At 41.1% G+C, this 25,128-nt stretch overlaps 1 protein-coding gene across 1 annotated transcript in view; it reads left to right on the top strand.

The window, feature by feature from the left end:
- Positions 1-25,128, top strand: part of IGHMBP2 (immunoglobulin mu DNA binding protein 2) — a 166,514-nt gene that overhangs the window by 123,625 nt on the left and 17,761 nt on the right. Inside the window, exon 15 of the mRNA XM_053720443.1 lies at positions 11,253-11,437. Coding sequence (XP_053576418.1) covers positions 11,253-11,437 — 185 coding nt within the window. The remainder of the gene's footprint in view (positions 1-11,252; positions 11,438-25,128) is intronic.

Raw genomic sequence — 25,128 nt, 5'->3', positions numbered from 1 at the left:
CTTTCAAGAGTAATATACACCTTTTATATGAGGTATATTGATGATCTCATATTTATCTTTAAGGGTAAATTTGTTCTTGATGATTTTCTGAATTTTGTGAATAATAATGAATTGGGTCTTAGGTTCAAAGGAATCTCACATAAAACTATGGTTCAGTATTTGGATTTGAAACTTTGTGGCTCCCCTGAACAGAATTTGATAATCAGTGATACCTATAGAAAGCCTACCTCAGGCAACACAATTCTCCACGCCAAGTTGTTACATCCAAGGCATCTAGTCAAGTCTATACCGAAGAGCCAATATCTGAGGTTAAGAAGGAATGCTTCCTCTGAGGCATTATTTGATGCACAAGCAGATAAACTCACAGAGAAGTTATTGGCCAGGGGTTATGATTTAAGTTTGCTCAAAAAGGCCTTGAAGGAGGTTAAGGACAAACCATTGTCAAGTGTGAAATGTAAAAGTTATAGGGGTGATGTTTTTTTTTGTGAAGACACCATCGTGTTCTCTACAGAATTCTCTTTGCAATACCGAGATGTCTATTAAACACAATTTTACATTATTAAAAGGTGATGATATATTATCCCCCTATATCGATCAAATTAAATTTGTCCCCAAAAAGGCACCTATTTTACAGAATAAGCTGTCGCCTAGTTTTGTCTCAAGCAACCAGAGTGGTAGTAAAGGAGCTTGGCTTAACAAAAAGGGTACTTTTAAATGCCTCTCATGCAACTGTGGTACGTGCAAAGTTATTGCGAGAGGTGACACCTTTTGCTAGTTCTGACACCGGTGCTGAATTTAGGATTGAACACTATGCTAATTGTGGGACCACTTTTGTGGTTTACCTCTTAGAATGCAACCTTTGCCATGCCCAGTGCGTGGGTCAAACGTCACGTTGCCTGAGGTCAAGAATTGGCGAGCATAAGAGGGATGTTAAAAACTATGATAAAGATTCCACTATAGCTAGACACTTTAATGGGTTTCATTTTACCCATATGTCTAACTTTAATGTAAAAGTAATAGATATTGCTAAGGTGCCACCTAGAGGTGGCAATAAATACAAAATTCTAACTAAGAAAGAACTATGTTGGATTTTTATGCTGAATACTAGAGAACCTACAGGTTTAAACAAGGAATGGGATATTAGTTTTTTTGTTGATTAACTATCACGTTAAATGTATTTCGTGTTTACTTAGGAAATATTTTAAGTTCTTTTCATTACACAGAAAGCTTTGTATGTATCCCTATCTTTATTTATTGATAATTTTGATGGTATTATCATCTATCCATTTATAATTATCGTTTATTGTTTAATATTTGATTGCCACATTTTCAACTGTAAGTTTTTTATGTGTATCCTATAATTATTACTTAATATCAGAATTTAACATTTTTCTCATTCATAGATTTCCACAAAAGAAATAGTTTTGAGAAATCACATACATTTTTGCTGATGTTGCTTTAAATTTTAAAATTGGACATATGGTTGCTTAAACATAGTACAGGTAGCCCTCAGTTTACGCCGGGGTTAGGTTCCAGAAGGAATGGTTGTAAATCGAAACCATTGTAAATTGAAACCCAGTTTATAATGTAAGTCAATGGGAAGTGAGGGAGATAGGTTCCAGGCCCCTCTCAAAATTGTCATAAGTAACACCTAAAACATTATTTTTAAAGCTTTGAAATGAAGACTTTAAATGCTAAACAGCATTAAAAACCTAATAAAATAATTACACAACACAGAATATATAATTAAACTAAGTTAAATTAACAAAAACATTTGCTAAACAGCATTATAAACCTAATAAAATAATCACACAACACAGTTTTCACTTGCATTTTTCTGCAAACAGTTCTTTCTATGCATTCCAATCTGGACTGATTTATAGACAGGAAGATCTTGTTCCTTTGAAATCTGCTCGATAGCTCAGGTCTGGTTAAACTGATTAATTTCAGCTTGCTTGGCTTTGCTGCAACACAAGCGGACAGCTCCACCTACTGGCTATTTTAATCAATGCACTGCTTCTGAATGCTTTTCAATAGCAGTCACATGACTGGAAAAAAAGGTTGTTATTCTGAAACTGTGTAAATTGAACCGTTGTAAAACGAGGGCCACCTGTACAATATTGGTGCAGTTTTAGTGGATATCATTATGTTTGTATCGACAGATATGTATTACCTTCAATTGCCTGTTATTAAACTTTGCATTGCCCACGTAATGGAGAGGCTATATAGTTATAAGAAGTGTTCTGTTGTAGTATTCTATTTATGGTTTTGCACAGAACATCTCATTGTTTTTGTACATAGTGATGATAATGGACATCTTGTTTGGTGTTATGATTGTGATGTTGTTTAAGCTATTATTCAGAATTATTTAAAATCAACTGCAGCAACTATTTTTTTTAATTTCATCTGTTTATTGGAAAACGTACAACAATCCAGACTTCAAAGCAAAGGTGAACATTCAACATACATTTCTCCAAAAGTCTGCATAATTATATTTAGTACAGATGATGATATTGAACGTAACTCTAAACAAAATAAAATAATACCAAACATTGTCTTGTGCTCACTAGTGCAAAATAATTTGTCTCCAAATCTACTATCTAGCATATTTCGCTAACCAGAGTAACCAAAGGTGTATATAAGTTTCCAAACTGAAAGTTTCCTCTATAAACATCTGATACATATATTGTTAGATAGTGTATGGAAGAGGAGATAGGATGAGCAAGTAGGGACCTCCGGGACTTTGTCTATTATACTAATCTTCTCCGTAATGGCAGTAACGATTCCTCCCATATGAAACGTATATCAGCTATGGAGTTTAATTTATGTCTTTTTAAGTAACCATATTCCTCTAGAGACAGGAGACTGGAAACTTTCATTCTCCATACTGGTATGGAGGGTATTTCTGGTGATTTCCATTTATGTGCAATTAGGGCCTTAGCTCCGTTTAATCCCATTTGCAGTAGTGTAAGTCTCAGTGTACAAGTGGTATGTGGTTTATCATTAAGTAAAGCCATGTTATGTGTCAGTCTGAAACTGTCTGGCAGTATTCTTCTAAAATGTGTTTCTATGCCTTCCCACAATGGCTTAACTCTGTCACACTCCCACCACATATGTAAATAATCTCCTCTCTGCCCACATCCTCTCCAGCATCTGTCACTCGCTCCTGGGTAAATCGAATGTAACCTCGCCAGTGTCAAATACCATCGCATCAGAACCTTATAGTTAAGTTCTATTATTTGTGGGGATGTGGAAGATTTTTTAGTGTTTTTAAATATCTTTATCCAGTCCTCTGTTCCTATTTCTAGGTTCAGGTCAGTGTGCCATCGGGTGGTATATGTGGGAAGCTGGGTGGTCTGAGGTGTCTGCAACAGTTTTCTTGAAAGTGATAGAGAGTGTGGTGTTGTCTCCTCTCTGGTGCACAATTGCTCAAAGGCTGTCAGGTCTCTCAGGTAGTCAGTTCTGTATGGGGATGTGTGAATAAAGTGAGCCAATTGGTGGTATTTAAGCCATCTTGCATAGTTACCGTTTGCTATATGTCTGATATCCTCCCTAGATTTAAGTTTCCGGTTCAATGTAAAGTCTACTAATGGTGTTGTGTAACCCCATTCCGTCAAGCGTTGCTGTCCACTATCCAAACCCCCTATTCATTCTGCATTGGTGGGAATAGGAAACAAGGGGGATCTAATCGCCGTAATGTGTGGTTTCGTTGCAATTATTTTATCCCAGGAATCAAACACCTGTCGGTGTATCTCTAAGTTCATACATTGTGGGGGTCTTAGATGTTTTGGTGTCCAACATTGTGTTCCCACTCTAAGGACTCTCAGTATATGTGAGTCAATTGCCACCCACACCTTTGATTCCCTCGCTCCATGCCAATCTAGTACCCTCTGTAGTGTAACTGCTTCTAAGTATACTGATATACAGGGGACACCCAGGCCTCCATTGGCCAGGGTTCTGTACATAGTTTCCTTATTGATCCTGGGTTTACTTACTCCCCATATGAAGGTGTTGATATGTTTTTGCAGTCTGGCCTGGTACCATTTTGGGAGGGTCATAGGAAGTGTCTGTAAAATATATAATATTCTTGGGAGACTTGTCATTTTTATACAATGAATCCTCCCCCACCATGAAATGGGCTTGGTCGCCCAGTGTTGTAAATCACGAGATATGTTATGTAGCAGGGGAACATAATTACCATCAAACATAACTTTTTTATCCGGGGATAGTTGAATACCTAGGTATTTCAGTGATTTGAATTGAAACTGAAGAGGGCAAATAGATGATAGATTCCTGAATGTTAGTTGGGGTAGGGAGATGTTAATAATTTCTGATTTCTGTAAATTTATCTTAAAGTTCGAATAACGGCCAAATTCAGTGATTTCAGACATTGTAGCGGGAATCGACTGTGAAGGAGAAGTCATTGTAAAGAGGACATCACCCGCATACAGGGCAATTTTAAAATCATGAGGACCTATTGTTATTCCCTGAATATTTGGGTTTGTTCTAACTCTAGCTGCTAGCACTTCAATCATTAGTATAAATAAAGTGGGGAAAAGTGGGCATCCCTGTCGTGTCCCGTTGTTAATTTTGAACGTGTCTGATAGTACCCCATTCACTTTAATCTGGGCGGAGGGGTGGGCATATAAGCTAAATATTTGTGTAATTGTTGCAGGTCCTAGGCCTATCGCTAAGAGTGTTTCTTTTAGAAATCCCCAATTTATCCGATCAAACGCCTTTTCGGCATCCGTCGCGAATAGAATCGCTGGTATGTTATTCTGTTTGGCATAATTCATTAAGGACAACACTCTAATGGTGTTGTCCCTTGCTTCTCTCCTAGGAACAAAACCTACTTGGTCTGTGTGGACTATATCTTGTATGATTTCATTAAGTCTGTTTGATAGTATTGGACGGTAATTACTTGGGTCTGTTGGTGTTTTGCCTGGTTTCGGTATCACAGCTATATGCGCCAATAGTGAATTTGTGGGTAGGCTGTTTGTCTCATCAAGTGTGTGAAATAGTGATAATAGGTGGGGAGCTAGAATTTGTCTGAATTTCTTATAGTAGATGTTAGTGAAACCATCCGGCCCTGGACTTTTACCTGTGGGGAGCTCTTTTATTACTTTTAGTATCTCTTGTTTCGATATGGGGCTATCCATTTTGTCAATTTGGATTTGGGTCAATTTAGGGAGATTAGCCTGTTTAATATAATCTCTCATTTGGGTCTAATGCTCTGAAGAGGTTTTGGAGTCCAGGTTGTAGAGCTTGGCATAGAAATCACCAAAGAGGTTAGCTATTTCTTTGCTATCATATATAGGTCTGTTGTCTGAAGTGTGGAGCTTATCTATCTGGGAGGCTCTAGTTTGGGCTTTTAGTAATTTTGCCAAAAAAGGTCCTGCCCTATTACTTTCATAAAAATATGTTTTTCTAAGTGAGAGAGCTTTCCTTTGTGATTCTTTTGTTAAAATAGCATTTAGTTCTTGCCTAGTCTTCATTAGGCGAGCATATTCTGTCTGTTTCTTAGGGTTATTTTTATGTTGTAGTTCTAGGCGGTGTATTTGGGATGTTAATCTATTTATTTCAGAATTGTACAACCTCCTTCTGTGGGCCAATTGTTTAATGCATTCCCCCCTGATCACCGCTTTGTGTGCCTCCCACAAACAGTCTGGAGCCATCCCCAGTGTCTGTTTAATCTGAAAATATTCTGTCAGTGTTTTTCGGATGAGCTCCTCTGAGGATGGGTAGTGGAGTAAGGAATTATCCATCCTCCAAATGAATTGTGTGTTCGGCTTGTTTGGCCAGTCCAACCGCATTAAGACTGCAGAATGATCTGACCAAACTGTGGCATTATGTCTGCTTCCCTGAGTTGTGTCATGTATGCCCTGTCTAGATAGAGGTGGTCAATCCGTGTATAGACAGACCATGGGTGAGAGTAGAACGTGTAATTCCTCTGGGTGGGATGTAGAATACGCCATGTGTCTATTAATCCCAGGCTCTCTAAGCATTTAAGGACTGCATTAGGGGGTCTCGTGTCAAAGAGGAGTGAGCCTGTAGAAGTGTCTAGTTTTGAGTCTATTGCAACATTCAAGTCCCCTCCTAATATCAGGAGTCCTTTCTTATGTTCTAGAACTAAGTCCAGAAGTTGTTTGTAAAACTTTTGTCGTCTGTTGTTGGGAGCATAAACATTTACAACTGTGATTGGTCTGTTGTATAGGAGCCCCACTAAAAGTAGAATTCTGCCCTCCACGTCAGTAATTTTATTTTGTAATTGGAAATGTATACTCTTATGAAACAAGATTCCCACCCCGTTTTTCTTAGTGCTATGAAAGTTAAAATATCCCGTTGGGAAGTCTCTTGACTTGAGTTTGGGCTCCTTCTCATTAACAAAGTGAGTCTCCTGCTAGAAAACTATGGAGTCTTTATGTTTCGCTAAAGCTCTCAGGGCTATGGAACGCTTTGTAGGAGAATTTAACCCTTTAACATTTTGTGAAACAATATTGATTATAGGGTCAGCCATTTTCATGTTGTCTAATGTGTGTACAGTAGTGGTTATTTAGTCTTACCTGTTCTGCCCCGGAGGTCCCCTCTCGGATACAAGGGGTTGTGTAGCAGAAGTAGATGCATAATGGGATGAGTAAAAAACACATATTGCCAACGATTGGTACACTAGAAAATGTGAACACAAAGTTAGAACACACATATAAACAAATAAACAAATAAAATGATAACATAGTAAACTAAACTTTTCTCTAACCAAAAGAGCTGCCACATGAGACAGCCACCAAGCCAGCAAAGTGGCGTGGCTGACCACTGCACTCATGTTCAACTCCGAATTATGTGGGGGGGTAAAAGGCATTCAATGATGCCAGTCTTTCCAGGTGGGCTATTTGAATAATGAACTTGACATTTTTTAAGTAACAACTAGTTATAGTTATCAACTCTGAACTCTATCTTACTGAGCAAGAAATAATACTTAGTCTTTCACAGTAGCAACAAGTGTCAATGTTCAAGATGAGTCTTGTGAATGACCAGGTGCTTCCAATTGAAGCATAGATGGTTTTCTCCTCTTCTTTGCGGCCAGAGACCATTCTTGTCGTTGTGGTTTAGGGGCTGATGTTGTTTGGGGGTGTTGATCACATCTGCCATCTGTGAGCCTCGGGAGAGAAGGTGGAGGAATGTTCAATTGTTTGCAAAATTGATCCAAGTCCTCTGCATCTTTGTAAACATAGGTCTTGTCTCCCTTGTTGACTCTGATTGAGAAGGGGAATCCCCATCTATAGGGTATATTTAAGTCCCTCAGGTGCAGCGTTAGATATCTCGCTTCTTTTCTTTTTGCCAGTGTGACTAAGGTCTGCGAAGATCTGAAGAGAGTCTTCTCCAAAAGTTATTTGTGTTTGTCTCCTAGCCGCCTGTATTATTCTTTCTTTATCTGAATACTTGTGGCACCTAAGTATAATATCTCTGGGAGGTGCTGTGGCTGAGGGCTTAGGCCTTAATGCCCTATGCGCCCTATCCAAGCTGATTCTCTCATCCCCTTCTGCTCCTAGCAGGAATTTTAATAGATTTTGAAGGTATGATGGGATCTGGGCAGATTGAATGTCCTCTGGCACCCCACGAATTTGCAGGTTTTGGCGGCGACCTCTATTAACTAGGTCTTCTACCTGCTCTTGTAGCTGTATGATGGTTGAATTTTGGTGTTGTAGTTCCGTGGTCATGGACATGGCTGACTGCGTGTTTTCTTCCACCTGCTCCTCCATTTGTATAACTCTATTCCCTAGATCCGCTACATCCTTTTTAATGTCTGCCAGACCTTCCTTTATTACCCTGCTAACTTGTTTCATAAATGATGAAAAATCCTCTTTGGAGGGGAGAGCCTTTAGATCAGCCCTAGTTATGCTGCCGTTATTATCATTGCCTCCTTCATTCTGTAATGGGTTGTCTTTGTCTCCTATTTCAGCTAATGGAGAAAGATCAGAGTCTCCTAAGGAGGTGGTTTCACAGGGCTTAAAGAAATTATTCAACTTTCCACCATTTATATTAGGCCCTTTAGGGTGTTTGTCAATGTGGTGTGGGCGTTTGTTTGCCATAATGAGGGTTGGTATCTGCAAGTGTTTTTTTCCTCTGAGAGCTAAACCCGATGCAGTGACGCAGTTTGTATTATTTTCACAGGGCCCTGTGGTTTTCTATCAGTTTATGTATACTTTCAACCGCGTCAAAACAAACAAGCCCGGTATTTTAACTGAGGTTATTCTGTGCACTGTCTTTGGTTATATTTGCTTATATTATTTAATGTCCATTAGTGGTTAGAGGGGATCGCTAGTAGTGTCTATCTTCTCACCTTTTGCATTCTAGTATAAGTCACCATCTGTCGATCTCACCCGGTCTCTCTCTTATTTATCTTCCACTTCCGATCCGGTCTGTATCACCACATTCACACACTATAATCCTCTTTCCGGATCGACACTGGAGCATGGGCCTTCACCCGCGAGGTAAACTCCGGACGTTTGTGGCAGCTGAGGGTTACCCGGGTAATAGTGATCTAAAGTGCGGTGCTGCAACCTCGATTTTCCCTCTGCTTACTCTCCGGATATTTAGTCAGACATAACCAACCTTTCCGCCCTTGATCTCTCTCTTATAAGTTGTTTTTACCGCCCACCTGGTAAATCTGCTACAGAGCTCTAAGCTTTTGCGGCCATATTCTCTGACGGCCGGCTCCGCCCCCTGCAGCAACTATTTTTAATGTATTCCTTTTTTCAACATAAAATTGTGTTTTTTATTGTTTAGATGTTATTCCATCTTTGTGTTGATAGATCTGTTAGATATCTAATATCGTACTGCTCACGCAACAGAGAGACTTCACAGTTAGTTACACTGTAACAAATAACGTTTAGCTGTACCATACATACTTACATACATGGTTTGACTTTGAGTGTTCTGTGGTTTTTGTGTGCAGCTCCTGTGATGAATCTTCTGTTTGCATCTGCATTGCGATGTTGAACTTTCAGTATGATCTAGATTCTTATTGTATTCATTGTCTTTTTTCAAATTGTCTTCTACATTTTCTTATTTCAACATTGATGAGGTTTGTTTAGCTCTTCCATATTTTTCTTTGTAATCTTTTTGTCATTTTGTTTTTAAATTGTCATGTCATTATATTATTAAACTGTTTCCCGTATGCCGCAACACAATCTTGGTTACCTGCTTTATGGACATGATTGGTTTCTTGTTTCAGGAATACCTTTGATTGTGCCAGGTATATAGGTGTTGCACTATGATTTAGTGCCGCATGGCACAAAACGCGTAAGGGCACGCCCCCTTTTTCCTCATGTTCGTGAGTTAGTGTTTTTAACTCAGCTGCAATAAAATTTTGAATTTTTATCGGATTCCTTGGTGTGCTGCCTCACTCTTTCCACAATTGTTTCCTGACGTGGGCACGCTCAGCCCTGTTCTCTGGTTTGCACCTCGCTACTCATTTTTCATGTGGTGCTTCCACGACATGCTGCCTTGAGCATCTGTGACTCGGAAGAAGTTGCCATTTGTGCTGTGCCTGGAGCTGCGCTTCTCCCCTACTTCCCCAAGTTATATATCCAGTTACAGTCCAGGTTAGCAGCAGTTCATCTGTAGACTAGGCAAGTTCTATATCCAGTTACAGTCCAGGTTAGCAGAAGTTCATCTGTAGACTAGGCAAGTTCTATATCCAGTTACAGTCCAAGTCAGCAGCAGTTAATCTGTAGACCAGGCAAGTTCTATATCCAGTTACAGTCCAAGTCAGCAGCAGTTAATCTGTAGGCCATGCATGTTCTTTATCGAATTACAGTCCATGTCCGCAACAGTTAATCTGTAGGCCAGGCAAGTTCTATATCCTGTTACAGTCCAAGTCAGCAGCAGTTAATCTGTAGGCCATGCATGTTCTTTATCGAATTACAGTCCATGTCCCCAACAGTTAATCTGTAGGCCAGGCAAGTTCTATATCCTGTTACAGTCCAAGTCAGCAGCAGTTAATCTGTAGGCCATGCATGTTCTTTATCGAATTACAGTCCATGTCCCCAACAGTTAATCTGTAGGCCAGGCAAGTTATATATCCAGTTACAGTCCAGGTTAGCAGCAGTTCATCTGTAGACCAGGCAAGTTCTATATCCAGTTACAGTCCAAGTCAGCAGCAGTTAATCTGTAGGTCATGCATGTTCTTTATCGAATTACAGTCCATGTCAGCAACAGTTAATCTGTAGGCCAGGCAAGTTATATATCCAGTTACAGTCCAGGTTAGCAGCAGTTCATCTGTAGACCAGGCAAGTTCTATATCCAGTTACAGTCCAAGTCAGCAGCAGTTAATCTGTAGGTCATGCATGTTCTTTATGAAATTACAGTCCATGTCAGCAACAGTTAATCTGTAGGCCAGGCAAGTTCTATATCCAGTTACAGTCCAAGTCAGCAGCAGTTAATCTGTAGGCCATGCATGTTCTTTATCGAATTACAGTCCATGTCCGCAACAGTTAATCTGTAGGCCAGGCAAGTTATATATCCAGTTACAGTCCAGGTTAGCAGCAGTTCATCTGTAGACCAGGCAAGTTCTATATCCAGTTACAGTCCAAGTCAGCAGCAGTTAATCTGTAGGTCATGCATGTTCTTTATCGAATTACAGTCCATGTCAGCAACAGTTAATCTGTAGGCCAGGCAAGTTATATATCCAGTTACAGTCCAGGTTAGCAGCAGTTCATCTGTAGACCAGGCAAGTTCTCTATCCAGTTACAGTCCAAGTCAGCAGCAGTTAATCTGTAGGTCATGCATGTTCTTTATGAAATTACAGTCCATGTCAGCAACAGTTAATCTGTAGGCCAGGCAAGTTCTATATTCAGTTACAATCCAGGTCAGCAGCAGTTAATCTGTAAGCCAGGTAAAGTACAAAGGAACATGTCAAGAGCAAGGTCAGTTCAAGAATAGAGTCAACAACAACAGTGATATGAGACAGGAAAAGTACCCACAGGAAAGTCTATGACATCCATTAGACAGGTGCAGTAGAAAGGGTTTCATCAAAATGTAATGCTTAAACTGTGCCAAAGTCACAAACAAAATGATGCCACTGGACCACAACACAGCAAAATATCACACAGTGCGGAAAATCAAGAAAAATAGAAACTCCAGGAGACAATGAGCAAACTAAACAAATCTGCAGTATGATGTGTAGAATCAACTAAAGGCAAAAAATCATTTCTGAGTTTAATTCATGCTATTGTGCCTTTTTTAATTTGCAGGTAAAACCACTACTAATGCTACAGCAGCCAGTTCGGAATCAGAAAACTTTGATGAATTAATTGCGGCAGCAGTGAGAGCAGACAGCACGTGCGGTTTCACTAAATGCAAAGCAAGCGTTATCACCGTGGGAGATTATTGCAAACATTGTAATAAACGATTCTGTCTGAGTCATCATATTCCAGAGGTAATCAATTATTTAACCCTTACACTGCTGACCATATATATAAATGACATGCAAATCTGCATTAAATGTTTAGGATTCACTGTATATATATTATTGCTAAAAAAAATTGTTTTGTTCTCTCGGTTTCCTTTGATAAATACCATACCTAGGTAGGCTCGGGGGCTGCTGATAGGTGCCTGCACATATATGAAAAAATATAAAGGGAATTGCTCCCTCTCATAAACAGATTCTATACCAAACATAAAGCTGGTGCCCTCTAGAAAAATGCAATGAATATACCTTACAAAGAAAGTATGTAATCCCAAATTAGGGCTTCAAAAAGTCTAGAGACTCAGCACTTCAGCTTCTAAATTAGAAAACAAAAACCTAAAGATGCATAAAGTGGCTCAAAACACTAAATGTATTTATTAAAAAAAAATATCAAAACATGAAATAAATAACACAGTACAAACCCCTAAAAGAACCCCTCGCTAGAGGAGCCGCATCAGAATAAAGTGCTCTATAGTAAAAGAATTTGTTCAGTCCTTCATGACTGTAATAGACAGGTGGCCACAAAAGTAAGGCTGCTTACTCCAATGGCTTCTGGATCAAATCAGTCTGGCTCAGACCAAGGGCTCTTACTGTATAGGAACATCCAGGGGAAGGTGCATACAGAGGAAACCACAGAGACTGCCGTCAGTCAGGGCGTCCCACAACACCACCAGTCTCCATGCTCGTCAGATTTCACTGATGTACCTCCGGTATGGAACCGGCCAAGGCTCCGTAATTGGGAATCAAACCTGCCGGATAAGATCAGTAGGGGGGTTCCCACTACGGACAGCTGCTGTGCCAGTTTTAGTTTTTTTTTTTACTATGTTATTTATTTAATGTTTTAATATTTTGTGAATAAATATATTTAGTGTTTTGACACTTAATGCATCTTTTTGTTTTTGTTTTCTAATTTAAAAGCTGAAGTGCTGAGTCTCTAGTAGGGTTGCTATATTGCAACTTTAAGGGAGGACACTTCTGAAAAATACATATGTCAGGGTCTGTTTATAGAAATATTTGAATAATGTTCTATTATAAGAACCCTGACATATGTATTTTTCATATGTGCCCGCCCTTAAAGCAGCAATATGGCAACCCTACTTATTTGGATTTTGTCTGCACATATATGGCTTATGTTACTGGCCTACCCATGTGCATTGTTTCTTCAACAAAGGATACCAAGAGAATGAAGTAATTTAGATAATAGAATTCAATTGGAGAGTTTAAAATTGTGTGCTCTGTCTGAATCATGAAAAAAAAAAATCTTGGGTTGCATGTGCCTTTAATAAGTAGGAAGTAAAAATGACAAAAGCAATACTGGAGTATTTGTTTTAATTTAAAGGACCAGTTCACCCAGGAGAGGGAGATATGTATCATAAATAACAGCCATACTGAGCTAAATCTGGATGCACAAACATAAATATATGAATGCAAATAGTTTTAGTTTATTACCCCTCAATTTTTATCTGGAGCTGTTGATTGTAAACTTTCATGGAACACCCTCATAAAATGGCTTGTCAAATAATAGATTGTAACACGACTCCCTGCCAATCAATAGGAGGCATTCAATTCAAATCAATTTAAATTTTGGGGTTTATGTGTGGTCCACTCTGACTTGAGGGGTGGTAATTTTGAGAGATAATTACTTAGGAAAGAAGCAGAGCTGATTTATAAATTTGTTGCATTATACCACAAAGGCCTTTACTCTGATCTAGACATTTCGCCATTTATAGAAGATTAAATAAATGTTTTTTTAAAGGTATCATATGGAAAATATCTTTAGTAAAAATGACTATTTGATATTATCTCTGTAAAGATACATTAAGATTATAACCAAGCTGATGGGCAGGATCTATAAGGATCTGACATAGTAATATGCGACAATAAACTAGTAAAAAAACTATGTTTTCTCTTTTTTCTAATCAGGAGAATTACGATTCTGTTTGATGTAGTTACTTTATTGTAGAGTGTGGAAAATTGTTATGTTTACATGATACTGTGCTCTATTATAATCCAGTACCACCCTAATATATTAAACCAACTTAAATAATCACCTAATTCAATAGCTAATAGGAAATAGAGATCAGACTTTTAAATAAAGAAGATCCATTGGAGGATAGTATCTAGACAAATCTGGTAATGGGCGAAATGCGTAGATGCTATCAACAGTGGAAATATTGTGGTTTGGGAGATAGTGGCTGCAGTCCAACTTTAACGACAACCATATTGTAATTTGCATATTCGCAAATCAGCCAGAATTCACATTTTTGTTCCTTTTGTAACTTCAAGGGACAAAAGTCTTCCAAGCTGGAGCAATCCAGGACTTCATGGAGGTCCAGTCAGCCTTGGAATAAGGGGAAACAAGCCAAAAAACCTTCCTCTGAGTCTAAGTCAGCATGAAAGGGCCACCCCCGATCCAGTCTTGGATCAAGTAGGAGGCAGGCTTTCCTTTTTTTGGCAGACTTGGATCCACAATGTCCCAGATCCCTGGGCTGTAGAAGTAGTATCCCAGGGATACAGGATAGGGTTCAAGTCTTGTCCCCCCAAGGGGCAGATTTATCCTGTCAAGGTTATCTGCAAAACAGGTGAAGAGAGAGGCCTTCTTCAATTGCGTAAAGGACCTATCTTCTCTGGGAGTGATTGTCCCAGTTCCTGTAGTGGAACAGGGTTAAGGATTTTATTCAAACCTTTCTTTGTGGTTTCCAAAAAGGAGGGAACTTTCCGACCCATATTGGATCTCAAGTGTCTCAACACATTTTTCAAGGTTCCATCATTCAAAATGGAGACTATACGCTCCATTCTACCTTTGATTCAGGAGGGTCAGTTCATATCTACCATAGACCTGAAGGATGTGTATCTTCATGTTCCTATTCACAGCACCAGTTCCTGCGGTTTGCCTTTTTAGACAAACACTTACAATTTGTTGCTCTTCCCTTCGGCCTTGCCACGGCTCCTCTGATCTTTACAAATGTTCTGGGGCCCTTTTGGTGGTGGTCAAAGGGGGGAAGAGAAAGAGATACAGAGTGGGAGGAAGAGAATGAGAGACAGAGAGGGGAAAAGAGAGAGAGACAGAGAGAGGGAAGAGAGACAGAGAGAGGGAAGGAAGAGAGAGTGAGAGAGAGAGTGGGAGAGAGAATGGGGAGAGAGACAGTGAGGGGGGAGAGAAACAGAGAGGGAGAGAGAGAGAGATAGACAGAGGGGGGAGAGACAGACAGAGGGGGGGAGAGAGAGAGACAAAGGGGGCGAGAGGGGGAGAGAGACAGAGGGGGGAAAGAAAGACAGAGTTTAGGTGCTGCATCAGCTCATTTTAGAGTGAAAGGGTTAATACAGGGGTTCTGGATAAAAGTGCACCCTATTGCTTCATCAAGCCCAGCAATTTTGATGTTACAGAGTCTCTCCATACTACTTTGCACTTATACAGCTCTGTCCGTGTCTTACCTTGTGTGTCTTGAAAGTTGCAAAAGTGTGATCATCCTCTCTGCTGCCTCATATCCACGCAGCCACACAAGTAACCGGGATGCCCGTGTGTACTGACCGACTGTGTATCCCGACCAGCACTCAGCTTCACACCTCACAGTCGTTTCTTGGATTTAATGTATATTATAGAAACATAGAAACATAGAAACATAGATATTGACGGCAGATAAGAGCCATAGGCCCAGCAAGTCTGCCCCACCTTACCTAACAGTATAAACTTATCTGTACGTAAGGTGAACTTACTGGACATTCACAGTTAAATTAGGGCTAGTTAAGTTTACTGAGCCTGGTGCCAGGGAGTGATGTCATCAGTCTGTGCTGCTTAAGGTGGTAATTTCACTGACTTTCTTTTCAGCCCACTCAAGCCCTGTGAGCTAATGATAGCGCCAACACACAGAGATGATTGACTGGGGTTAATCTCCACACATGTTAATAGGGCTAGGAGTCCCTAAGAGATGCTGCAACAAAATTTAAGCTTTTTAGAAGACACTAGGGCTGCTGACTCTGACATATGTTGTAGCAGGCTGAAAGTTGGGGAACCCGGGTCGGGGCTGGCTGCGCCCTAGGTGGCTGCCTAGCTCGCCTAGTGCGAGCTCCGGCAATCTTCAACGCTCTAACAGCCTAGCCTCAACTAAGTTTGATCCGGTAACCTTGTTCTCAAAGTTTTGCAGCAGGCTCTGTTTGAGCCTATGCATCGGTTGTTATCTTGGAAAGTTTTGTTTATCCTTGCTATTTTGTCTGCTGGCAGAGTTTTCAAGCTTTCAGCTCTGCAGTGTGATTCCCCTTGCCTTATTTTTCATGCGAATAAATCGGTCCTTCGTACTAAGTTGGGATTTCTTCCCAAAGTAGTATCGGATCGCAACATCAATCAAGAAATTGTTGTTCCTTCCTTTTGTCTAAATCCTCCTTCTCAGAAGGAATGCCTGTTGCATTACCTGGAGGTTGTGCATGCGCTATAATTTTTATCTACAAGCAGCTGAAGATTTTAGTCAATCTTCTGCCCTGTTTGTCGTTTTTTCAGGTAAGCATAAGGGTCAGAAGGCCACTTCTACTACTCTTTCTCTCTGGCTGAGAAGTGTTATCTGACTAGCATATGAGACAGCTGAACAACAGCTTACTAAGAGAATTATGGCTCATTCCACTAGGGCTGTCTCTTCTTCCTGGGCTTTCAAAAATGAAGCATCTGGTGGAGCAAATCTGCAAGGCTGCCACTTCGTCCTCATTGCATACTTTTTCCAAATTCTACAAATTTGATACTTTTGCCTCTGCTGAGGCTTCCTTTGGGAGAAAAGTTATTCAAGCGGTGGTGCCTTCGGTTTAGATCTGCCTGTCTTGTTCTCCCTCTCTTCCATTCTGTGTCCTCTAGCTTGGGTATTTTCTCCCACTAGTAATTGGAATGGATTTGTAGACTCTCCATGCCATTGGAAAGAAAACAACATTTATGCTTACCTGATAAATGTCTTTCTTTCCTGGCCTGGAGTGTGCACAGCCCGCCCTTAATTTGAGTTTAGACAGCTTTTTTTGTATAAAACTCAATACCCTTCTGTAATCTTCTTTTTCCATTTTCCTTTGGCCTAATGACATTGATTATGGGTAATGGGAGTTACACTTAATAGCTCTGCTGGGCAGTGACGTGCAGTGACGTCAGAGGCTGGTGAGGCAATGGCTAGGATACACCTTCATTCTTTAGACATCCTTTGTTGAAGAAATAGCAATGCACATGGGTGAGCCAAACACGAGGTATCTATGTGCAGCCACCAATCAGCAGCTACTGAGCATATTTAGAAATGATTTTCAACAAAGGACATCAAAAGAATGAAGAAAATTAGATATTAGATGTAAATTGGAAAGTTATTTAATTTGCATATGGGGTTCATATGGGTTTCATGTCCCTTTAAATGGTGTCTTGGAAAACTGGTCAACTTAGTAAACATCTGATTTTAGTCTAAAAGGATTGTAACAGAAACTCTTGCCAGATAACACAATGCTTGCTCTGATTATGAGATCTAGAAATCCATGCCCATTAAAATATGTTTAAAACATACTTTTTACTTTAATGCTGCAAATTATGCTTATAGATTCTTTCATTACATAAGGGATGAGAGTCAGAGGGGGAGGAAGAGAGACAGACAGAGAAAGAGACCATGGGGAGAACAACACATAAGGAGAGAGATGGATAGAGAGAGAGAGAGAGACACACACACACACAAGGGGGGGGGGGACCACTGCATTTTAAAGTAATAAAACAGCAGAGCTACAGAGAGTTCAGAAAATTAGTCTATAATTTAGTGTGAAGTACAGAGGCAAGCTGCTAAGTTAGTGGGTGTAAAGTTTGAGTAAACAAAATACAAAAACGACCCTGCTTTAAAAGAGTAAAAAAACACTAAACCACATTCATTAAATTATCATTTTCACTAACAGAATCCCTTTCAGTAAAATCTTACTTTAATAAGATGTGGCTGAAACACTGCTCTCTGTGCCTCTTTTCCTGCTCTGTAAGGATTCAGGAAGTGACAGTGGCACATTCCACTGCACTTAGAGGGGAAGAACAGAACTCTCTTTTTCACTTTAGCAAAGCTAGCAGGTTCACAGGACAGCAACAAAATATATGAAAGTTGTTTTTTTCAGTTTTTGTTTTGTTTTATATGATTTAACATCCAGCCCCAACCCTATGTTCCACTTACTAATGCCTCTCGCTGGATTGGTTCAGCCCAAATAGGACTGCCTCAAATAAGCAGTTAATGAGCCATGCAATGATCTTAACCACTTGCATCCAGTAGGTGGCGCAGCATGTTGTGTAATGGTGGGCAGACCTGCTTGTGCCTCTCCATTGCACAACATATAGCTGTGGGGAAAAAAATGCTGAGGGAAAAAATTAATTTTTTTTTTAAAGCAAATAAAAAAAATATATATTTTTGCCCATATGAGAGGTGAAGCACTGCCTCACCTGCCTCTAGTGACTGCACATCACTGCTGCTGGGGTGTTCTTTGCCTCCTCCTGCTGGCCAGGAATTGGATTCCCACTAGTAATTGGAATGGATTTGTGGACTCTCTATGCCAGAAAAGAAAGACATTTATTAGGTAAGCATAAATGTTATTTTTCAAAAATAAATTACAGAAAAACAATGTCAATTAATTAATGACATTACAGAAAAACGTTTTTACTCACCAGATGTGTTAAGTCAGTTATCAGTAGTGCATTGCTGCTCTGGAGCTGTGTATGTTTCCCAGAGAATCATGAGTTAAACTGGAGTTTTCAGATGTCTCTAGCCCACACTAATAATATTTTTTCTGCTTATTTACTGAGATACATTTAAATGTTAATGTTTTGCTGAGCATTTTCCTAATAAAAACCTATGTCTGTTTTAAATAGAATTTGCTTTCAATATAATAACCTTTATGGATTTGTAGGCATATGGCCAGTCAGCAATATCTTTCACGTTGAATTACTTTATTAGTCTAGTTAAGAAAGATCAGCATTCATATCATATCCCTGTGCAGGGCATGTCTGCAAGCCGCAGCAGTGCTATACATCACTGGGCTGCAAACTGTACAGCTGCTTTTTATTGCTGCAGGGATGGCAAAAAGGAACAGCAATATCACTGCTTTACAGCACTCCTGAAGCTCAGTCATAACTGGTAAAACACAGTTATTTGGGGTGACATTTCAATCCTCCTGTTACAGCTAATAAAGGTTTAATATCACTGCAGAACTGTGGAAGTTCATTTCTGAAGAATTACGTTTTTGGAATAATTTTAACTAAAGATAGATTTCTGGATTGATAATTTTATGGCATGGATTTAACCTCTCTGATGCAAATATATCCTGATTAAATGGTTCATCTGTCAATTTTCTGTATGGTTTAAAGGAACATGAACATCTATTTTTTTCTTTCATGATTCCGATAGAATGTATAATGCTAAACAACCTTTTTTTTTTTTTTTTTTTCCAAAGCTTTATTTAAGTATAGTCCAATGATACAAACTTTTCAACTTTAGTAATTTTACAAACTGTAGATATACATGTCTTGTAATGCACGTTCACATTTTACATCAAAGTAGTCTCATTTCTAAATGTCCAAATATGTAACTATGATTATTAGTAGACGTCTGTGAGTGGAGCAAGAGTTGCATAGTGCTATCTCAGTGTACTTATTAACTTGTGGCTTTTAGACTGTTATAAACATACATACACAAAGTCCAAGTCGGTCTCTTATAAGCCTGTATTGCAATGAGAGTCCATAGTATAGAGAAAAAGTAACAAATTTGCTTCCAGGTAGATAAAGCAAAAACCATAACTGAACACATCAAAAAAAAATATATATATATATATTTATACTGGTTACTGACCCGTGACTTAGACAGCTATTAGCATTGCACAAGTATGATAGGCGTTATAATTGTTTTCACTCAGTTGGTTTATCATGGGGTGGTTGAGTAATATGTGTAAAGGGACATGTTCTTTAACTCCTAAGTTGGTTGAAGTGGGGCATTCGTATCTAAGTTATACTATATACATGTGATGTTCCAGTCTCTTTGTAGGAGACCATAATGTGACTAGCAGGAGTTATGTTACTTCTATGAACCCAAAGAGCACATGTCCATAGCATATTGACCGCGACTAACATATGCTGCACCCCCTTCAAACCCTGCCCCGCTAACCCCTCAGATTGCGCTCCCTCCCCAAGAGGTGGATCAACATAGATAGTGTCTGCAAACTATGTACAAATCAGTTAACAAATAATAAGTTCAAACGGCTTGTCATTAAAGAGTGATAGGTTCTGTTCATATATAGATTTGAGGACGTAAATCAAGCTTATATACCACTAATAGTGTCTTACTGGTAGCTGTTGCAGCGGGCAGTGTTTGAAGTGACGAGGAGAGGTAATCCTTAACCCACCTCAAAGTACGTGCTCGTTTGATCAATACAGTTATGGAGGGCCCACATGTTGCGCTTTCCAGTGAGCAATAAGCTTCTTGTGGGGAGTAAAAAGTCTAGCCGGTGATTCATGAGCGGGGGCCCAAAAATTAAGTGACCGCTGCTGTCCACAGGTAATCCACTGTTGACTGCGTGTTGTAATGTTCCTGTCTTGTATAGTTCAAGTATGTCCTCAGGTGCCTGTGGTGTCTTTTCGAGGGAGGTCTCTTTTGCCGTAGATAATGGCTTCTGCCGTGCCGGGAACGTTGGATTGTAGAATGCAGTTGTATTCGTGTCTGCATGCTTCTGAGCAACCAGTATCTGTGTAAACAGGGAAGTGCCAGCAGAGCCTGGGTGTTCTTGGGTGGGTTTAGTTAGCCCTTTGTCCGCTGCTCTGCTAGGTAGATCATGCGGGAAGAAGCGTTGCTGCGCTGTTGCCTGCGCTTTCTGGTTTTTATAGTAGGTAGTTGCTTGCAGATCAATCTGTTCAGGCGCTCCTGCTTGTATGCGCTCTTCAAAAACTCTAGGTAGGGAGCGTTGATATAGCTTCCACAGCATTTGGTCCAGTTTTGCAAAGCGCTGGTCTAAGTGTAGCATTAGTTCAATTTCCCATTCAGCCGCCATTTTGTGGTATTTTTCAGGCGGGTGCGCTGTGAAGTGAGGTCTCACCAAGCTGTTAACCCAGGAGGGGGATGTCGTGGCTTTTGGTGGTTTAGAGATATGCAGTAAGGCGGCCGGGAACTGCCAGCACTGGTAACCCGGTAGGACCGGGGGGGGAACGCTACCCAGATAGAGGCCGCTGCCTTGGGTTATTAAATTGCCGATCTGTAGTCCTGTAGTCATGAAAACAGCAATCAAGAACTTAAATATGGCCTCAGACTGAGGTGCAGTTATTGCTTGTATATTATTTTTGCTGTTGTGGCTCCTCAATCAGCGGATTAAAGAGGATCTTAAGCAGAGCTCACAGAAAATGCGTCCATGCTGGTACGCTGTTCGGACACGCCCCCGCTAAACAACCTTTTAATTTACTTTTATTATCAACTTTTTTGTTCTCTTGGTATCTTTTGTTGAAATCAAGGATGTAATCTCAGGAGCGTGCAGAAGTCTGGAGCACTATATGGCAACAGTTTTGCTAGAATGTTATCCATTTGCAAGAGCATTAGATTGCAGCACTATTTCCTGCCTTGCAGTGCTTCAGACACCTACCTAGCATGAGTGTTTTATGACCTAGACCAACAAGGCCTGTGCCTAGGGCGGCAGATTTTGGGAAGATGGGGTAGCGAAACTTTTTGCAGAATTTCAGCTTGAACAGCTCTGGGATCCAGTGCCAGAAGCCTAGAAAGGAAACTGCTTCTAAAACACCAACAGTGGGGGCAGCTTCATCCTCAGGACTGAAAGTGTTGTGATGGGAGCTGTGCCGCAGCCTTTCCACCACTTCCTTTTAACTAGCGCTCCCCCCAGCCTCAGATGACAGCAGGGGCCACAGGACGCACAACCTGTCATAAGGACAATGACAGAAACGGCAATAACATTCTTAGTTTGCCCACTGTCTCCCTACGAAGAAATGTCACAGAGCTGGAGAGACCAAGCGCAAGCAGGGGAGGCACAAAACACCAACAGTGGGTATAGCTTCAGCCTCAGGACCGAGAGTGTTGTGACCGGAGCTGTTTTGTGGCTGCACACTTGTTAACTAACAACATACCTCTCCCTGCTTGCGCCTGCTGTCTTCAGCTCCATGACATTTCTATGCATGGAGACAGCGGGCAGACTAAGGAAGTTATTGCTGTTGCTCTCATTGCACACAGGCTGTGTGTCCTAAGGCCCCTGCTGTGATTGGAGGCTGGGGGAGCACTAGGTAAAAGGAAGTGGTGCAAGTCCCAAAGACTGGGGCACAGACTAGATTGGGATGAGGTGCATTATTCCAGCAAGTGGTGGTCAGAGAACCTGTAATACCACTGAGAATGAAGTGCAGTTACACATAGGCTACAAAAAAAGTCTGCAAAGGATTACAGTGTAAATAATGTGCAACCCTTTCTGGTAGCCAGTATATATATATATAAACTTGTTGTTTTTAGGTTCACTTTGTTGAACCAATGCCTAACATTCGAGGGTAGCACCAAAACGTTATGTCTGTTTTATATTTGTAAAATAAATGCTACATTTTATTGAAGAGTCCAGTGGGTGCCATTTTATTCCCTCCTCTCCCCCCGTCTCTCCCTCCCTTTTCTCCCTCCCCTCTCTCCCTCTCTTTTCCCCCTCCCTTCTCTCCCTCCCTTCTCCCCCTCCCCTCTCTCCCTCCCTTCTCTCCATCCCTTCTGTCCATCTCTTCTCCTCCTCCCTTCTCTCCCTCCCTTCTCCCCCTCCCTTCTCTCCTTCTTCCCTTCTCTCCCTCCCTTTTCCCTATCCCTTCTCCCCCTCCCTTCTATCTCTCCCCTCTCTCCCTCCCATCTCTTCCTCCCTTCTCTCTCTCCTTTCTCTTCCTCCCTTCTCTCCCTCCCTTCTTTTCCTCCCTTCTCTCCCTCCCTTCTCTCCCTCCTTTCTCTCCCTCCTTTCTCTCCCTCCCATCTCTCCCTCCCATCTCTCCCTCCCTTCTCTCCCTCCCCTCTCTCCCTCCCCTCTCTCCCTCCCTTCTCTATCTCTGTTCTCTCCCTCCCCTTTCTCCCTCCCTTCTCTCTCTTCCTTCTCTCTCTCCCTTCTCTCCCTCCCCTCTCTCCTTCCCTTCTCTCCCTTCCCTCTCTCCCTCCCTTCTCTCCCTTCTCTCACTTCATTCTCTCCCTTCATTCTCTCCCTCCCTTCACTCCCTTTCTTCTCTTCCTCCCTTTTCTCCCTCTCTTCTCTTCCACCCTTATCTCCCTCCCTTCTCTCCCTCCTTCATCTCCCTCTCTTTTCTCCCTCCCTTCTCTCCCTCCCCTTTCTCCCTCCCTCTCTCCCTTCTCTCTCTCCCTTCTATCCCTCCCTTCTCTCCCTCCCTTCTCTCCCTCCATTCTCTACCTTTTTTTCTCTCCCTCCCTCCCTTCTCTCTCTCCCTTCTCTCTCTCCCTTCTCTCTCTCCCTTCTCTCTCTCCCTTCTCTCCCTCCCTTCACTCCCTCCTTTCTCTCCCTCCCCTCTCTCCCTGAGCTGTGTTGTGGCTGCACACTTGTTTACTAGCAAAATTCCTCTCCCTGCTTGCGCCTGCTGTCTTCAGCTTCATGACATTTCTATGCAGGGAGACATCAGGCAGACTAAGGATGTTATTGTTGTTGCTCTCATTGCACACAGTCTGTGTGTCCTAAGGCCCCTGCTGTGATTGGAGGCTAGGGGAGCAATAGGTAAAGGGAAGTGGTGCAAGTCCCAAAGGCTGCGGCACAGACTGGATTGGGATGAGGTGCGTTATTCCAGCAAGTGGTGGTCAGAGAACCTGTAATACCACTGAGAATGAAGTGCAGTTACACATAGGCTACAAAAAAAGTCTGCAAAGGATTACAGCATTAATAATGTGCAGCCCTTTCTGGTAGCCAGTGTGTGTGTATATATATATACAGGGAGTGCAGAATTATTAGGCAAGTTGTATTTTTGAGGATTAATTTTATTATTGAACAACAACCATGTTCTCAATGAACCCAAAAAACTCATTAATATCAAAGCTGAATAGTTTTGGAAGTAGTTTTTAGTTTGTTTTTAGTTATAGCTATTTTAGGGGGATATCTGTGTGTGCAGGTGACTATTACTGTGCATAATTATTAGGCAACTTAACAAAAAACAAATATATACCCATTTCAATTATTTATTTTTACCAGTGAAACCAATATAACATCTCAACATTCACAAATATACATTTCTGACATTCAAAAACAAAACAAAAACAAATCAGTGACCAATATAGCCACCTTTCTTTGCAAGGACACTCAAAAGCCTGCCATCCATGGATTCTGTCAGTGTTTTGATCTGTTCACCATCAACATTGCGTGCAGCAGCAACCACAGCCTCCCAGACACTGTTCAGAGAGGTGTACTGTTTTCCCTCCTTGTAAATTTGATGATGGACCACAGGTTCTCAATGGGGTGCAGATCAGGTGAACAAGGAGGCCATGTTATTAGATTTTCTTCTTTTATACCCTTTCTTGCCAGCCACGCTGTGGAGTACTTGGACGCGTGTGATGGAGCATTGTCCTGCATGAAAATCATGTTTTTCTTGAAGGATGCAGACTTCTTCCTGTACCACTGCTTGAAGAAGGTGTCTTCCAGAAACTGGCAGTAGGACTGGGAGTTGAGCTTGACTCCATCCTCAACCCGAAAAGGCCCCACAAGCTCATCTTTGATGATACCAGCCCAAACCAGTACTCCACCTCCACCTTGCTGGCATCTGAGTCAGACTGGAGCTCTCTGCCCTTTACCAATCCAGCCACGGGCCCATCCATCTGGCCCATCAAGACTCACTCTCATTTCATCAGTCCATAAAACCTTAGAAAAATCAGTCTTGAGATATTTCTTGGCCCAGTCTTGACGTTTCAGCTTGTGTGTCTTGTTCAGTGGTGGTCGTCTTTCAGCCTTTCTTACCTTGGCCATGTCTCTGAGTATTGCACACCTTGTGCTTTTGGGCACTCCAGTGATGTTGCAGCTCTGAAATATGGCCAAACTGGTGGCAAGTGGCATCTTGGCAGCTGCACGCTTGACTTTTTTCAGTTCATGGGCAGTTATTTTGCGCCTTGGTTTTTCCACACGCTTCTTGCGACCCTGTTGACTATTTTGAATGAAACGCTTGATTGTTCGATGATCACGCTTCAGAAGCTTTGCAATTTTAAGAGTGCTGCATCCCTCTGCAAGATATCTCACTATTTTTGACTTTTCTGAGCCTGTCAAGTCAAAGCCAAAGGAAAGGAAGTTGCCTAATAATTATGCACACCTGATATAGGGTGTTGATGTCATTAGACCACACCCCTTCTCATTACAGAGATGCACATCACCTAATATGCTTAATTGGTAGTAGGCTTTCGAGCCTATACAGCTTGGAGTAAGACAACATGCATAAAGAGGATGTTGTGGTCAAAATACTCATTTGCCTAATAATTCTGCACACCCTGTATATATATACTTATTGTTTTTAGGTTCACTTTGTGGAACCAATGCCTGACATTCGACAAAGGGGCGAGGGGAGCACCGAAACATTATCTCTGTTTTATATTTGTAAAATAAATGCTACGTTTTATTGAAGAGTCCAGTGAGTGTCTTTTTACTCTCTTCTATCCCTCCTCTCTCTCCCCCTTCTCTCCCTCCTTTGTCTCCCTCTCTCT

This window comes from Bombina bombina, chromosome 7, assembly GCF_027579735.1.
Source record: "Bombina bombina isolate aBomBom1 chromosome 7, aBomBom1.pri, whole genome shotgun sequence".
Classification (NCBI taxonomy): Eukaryota; Metazoa; Chordata; class Amphibia; order Anura; family Bombinatoridae; genus Bombina; species Bombina bombina.
This window is presented reverse-complemented; position numbering and strand designations above follow the sequence as displayed.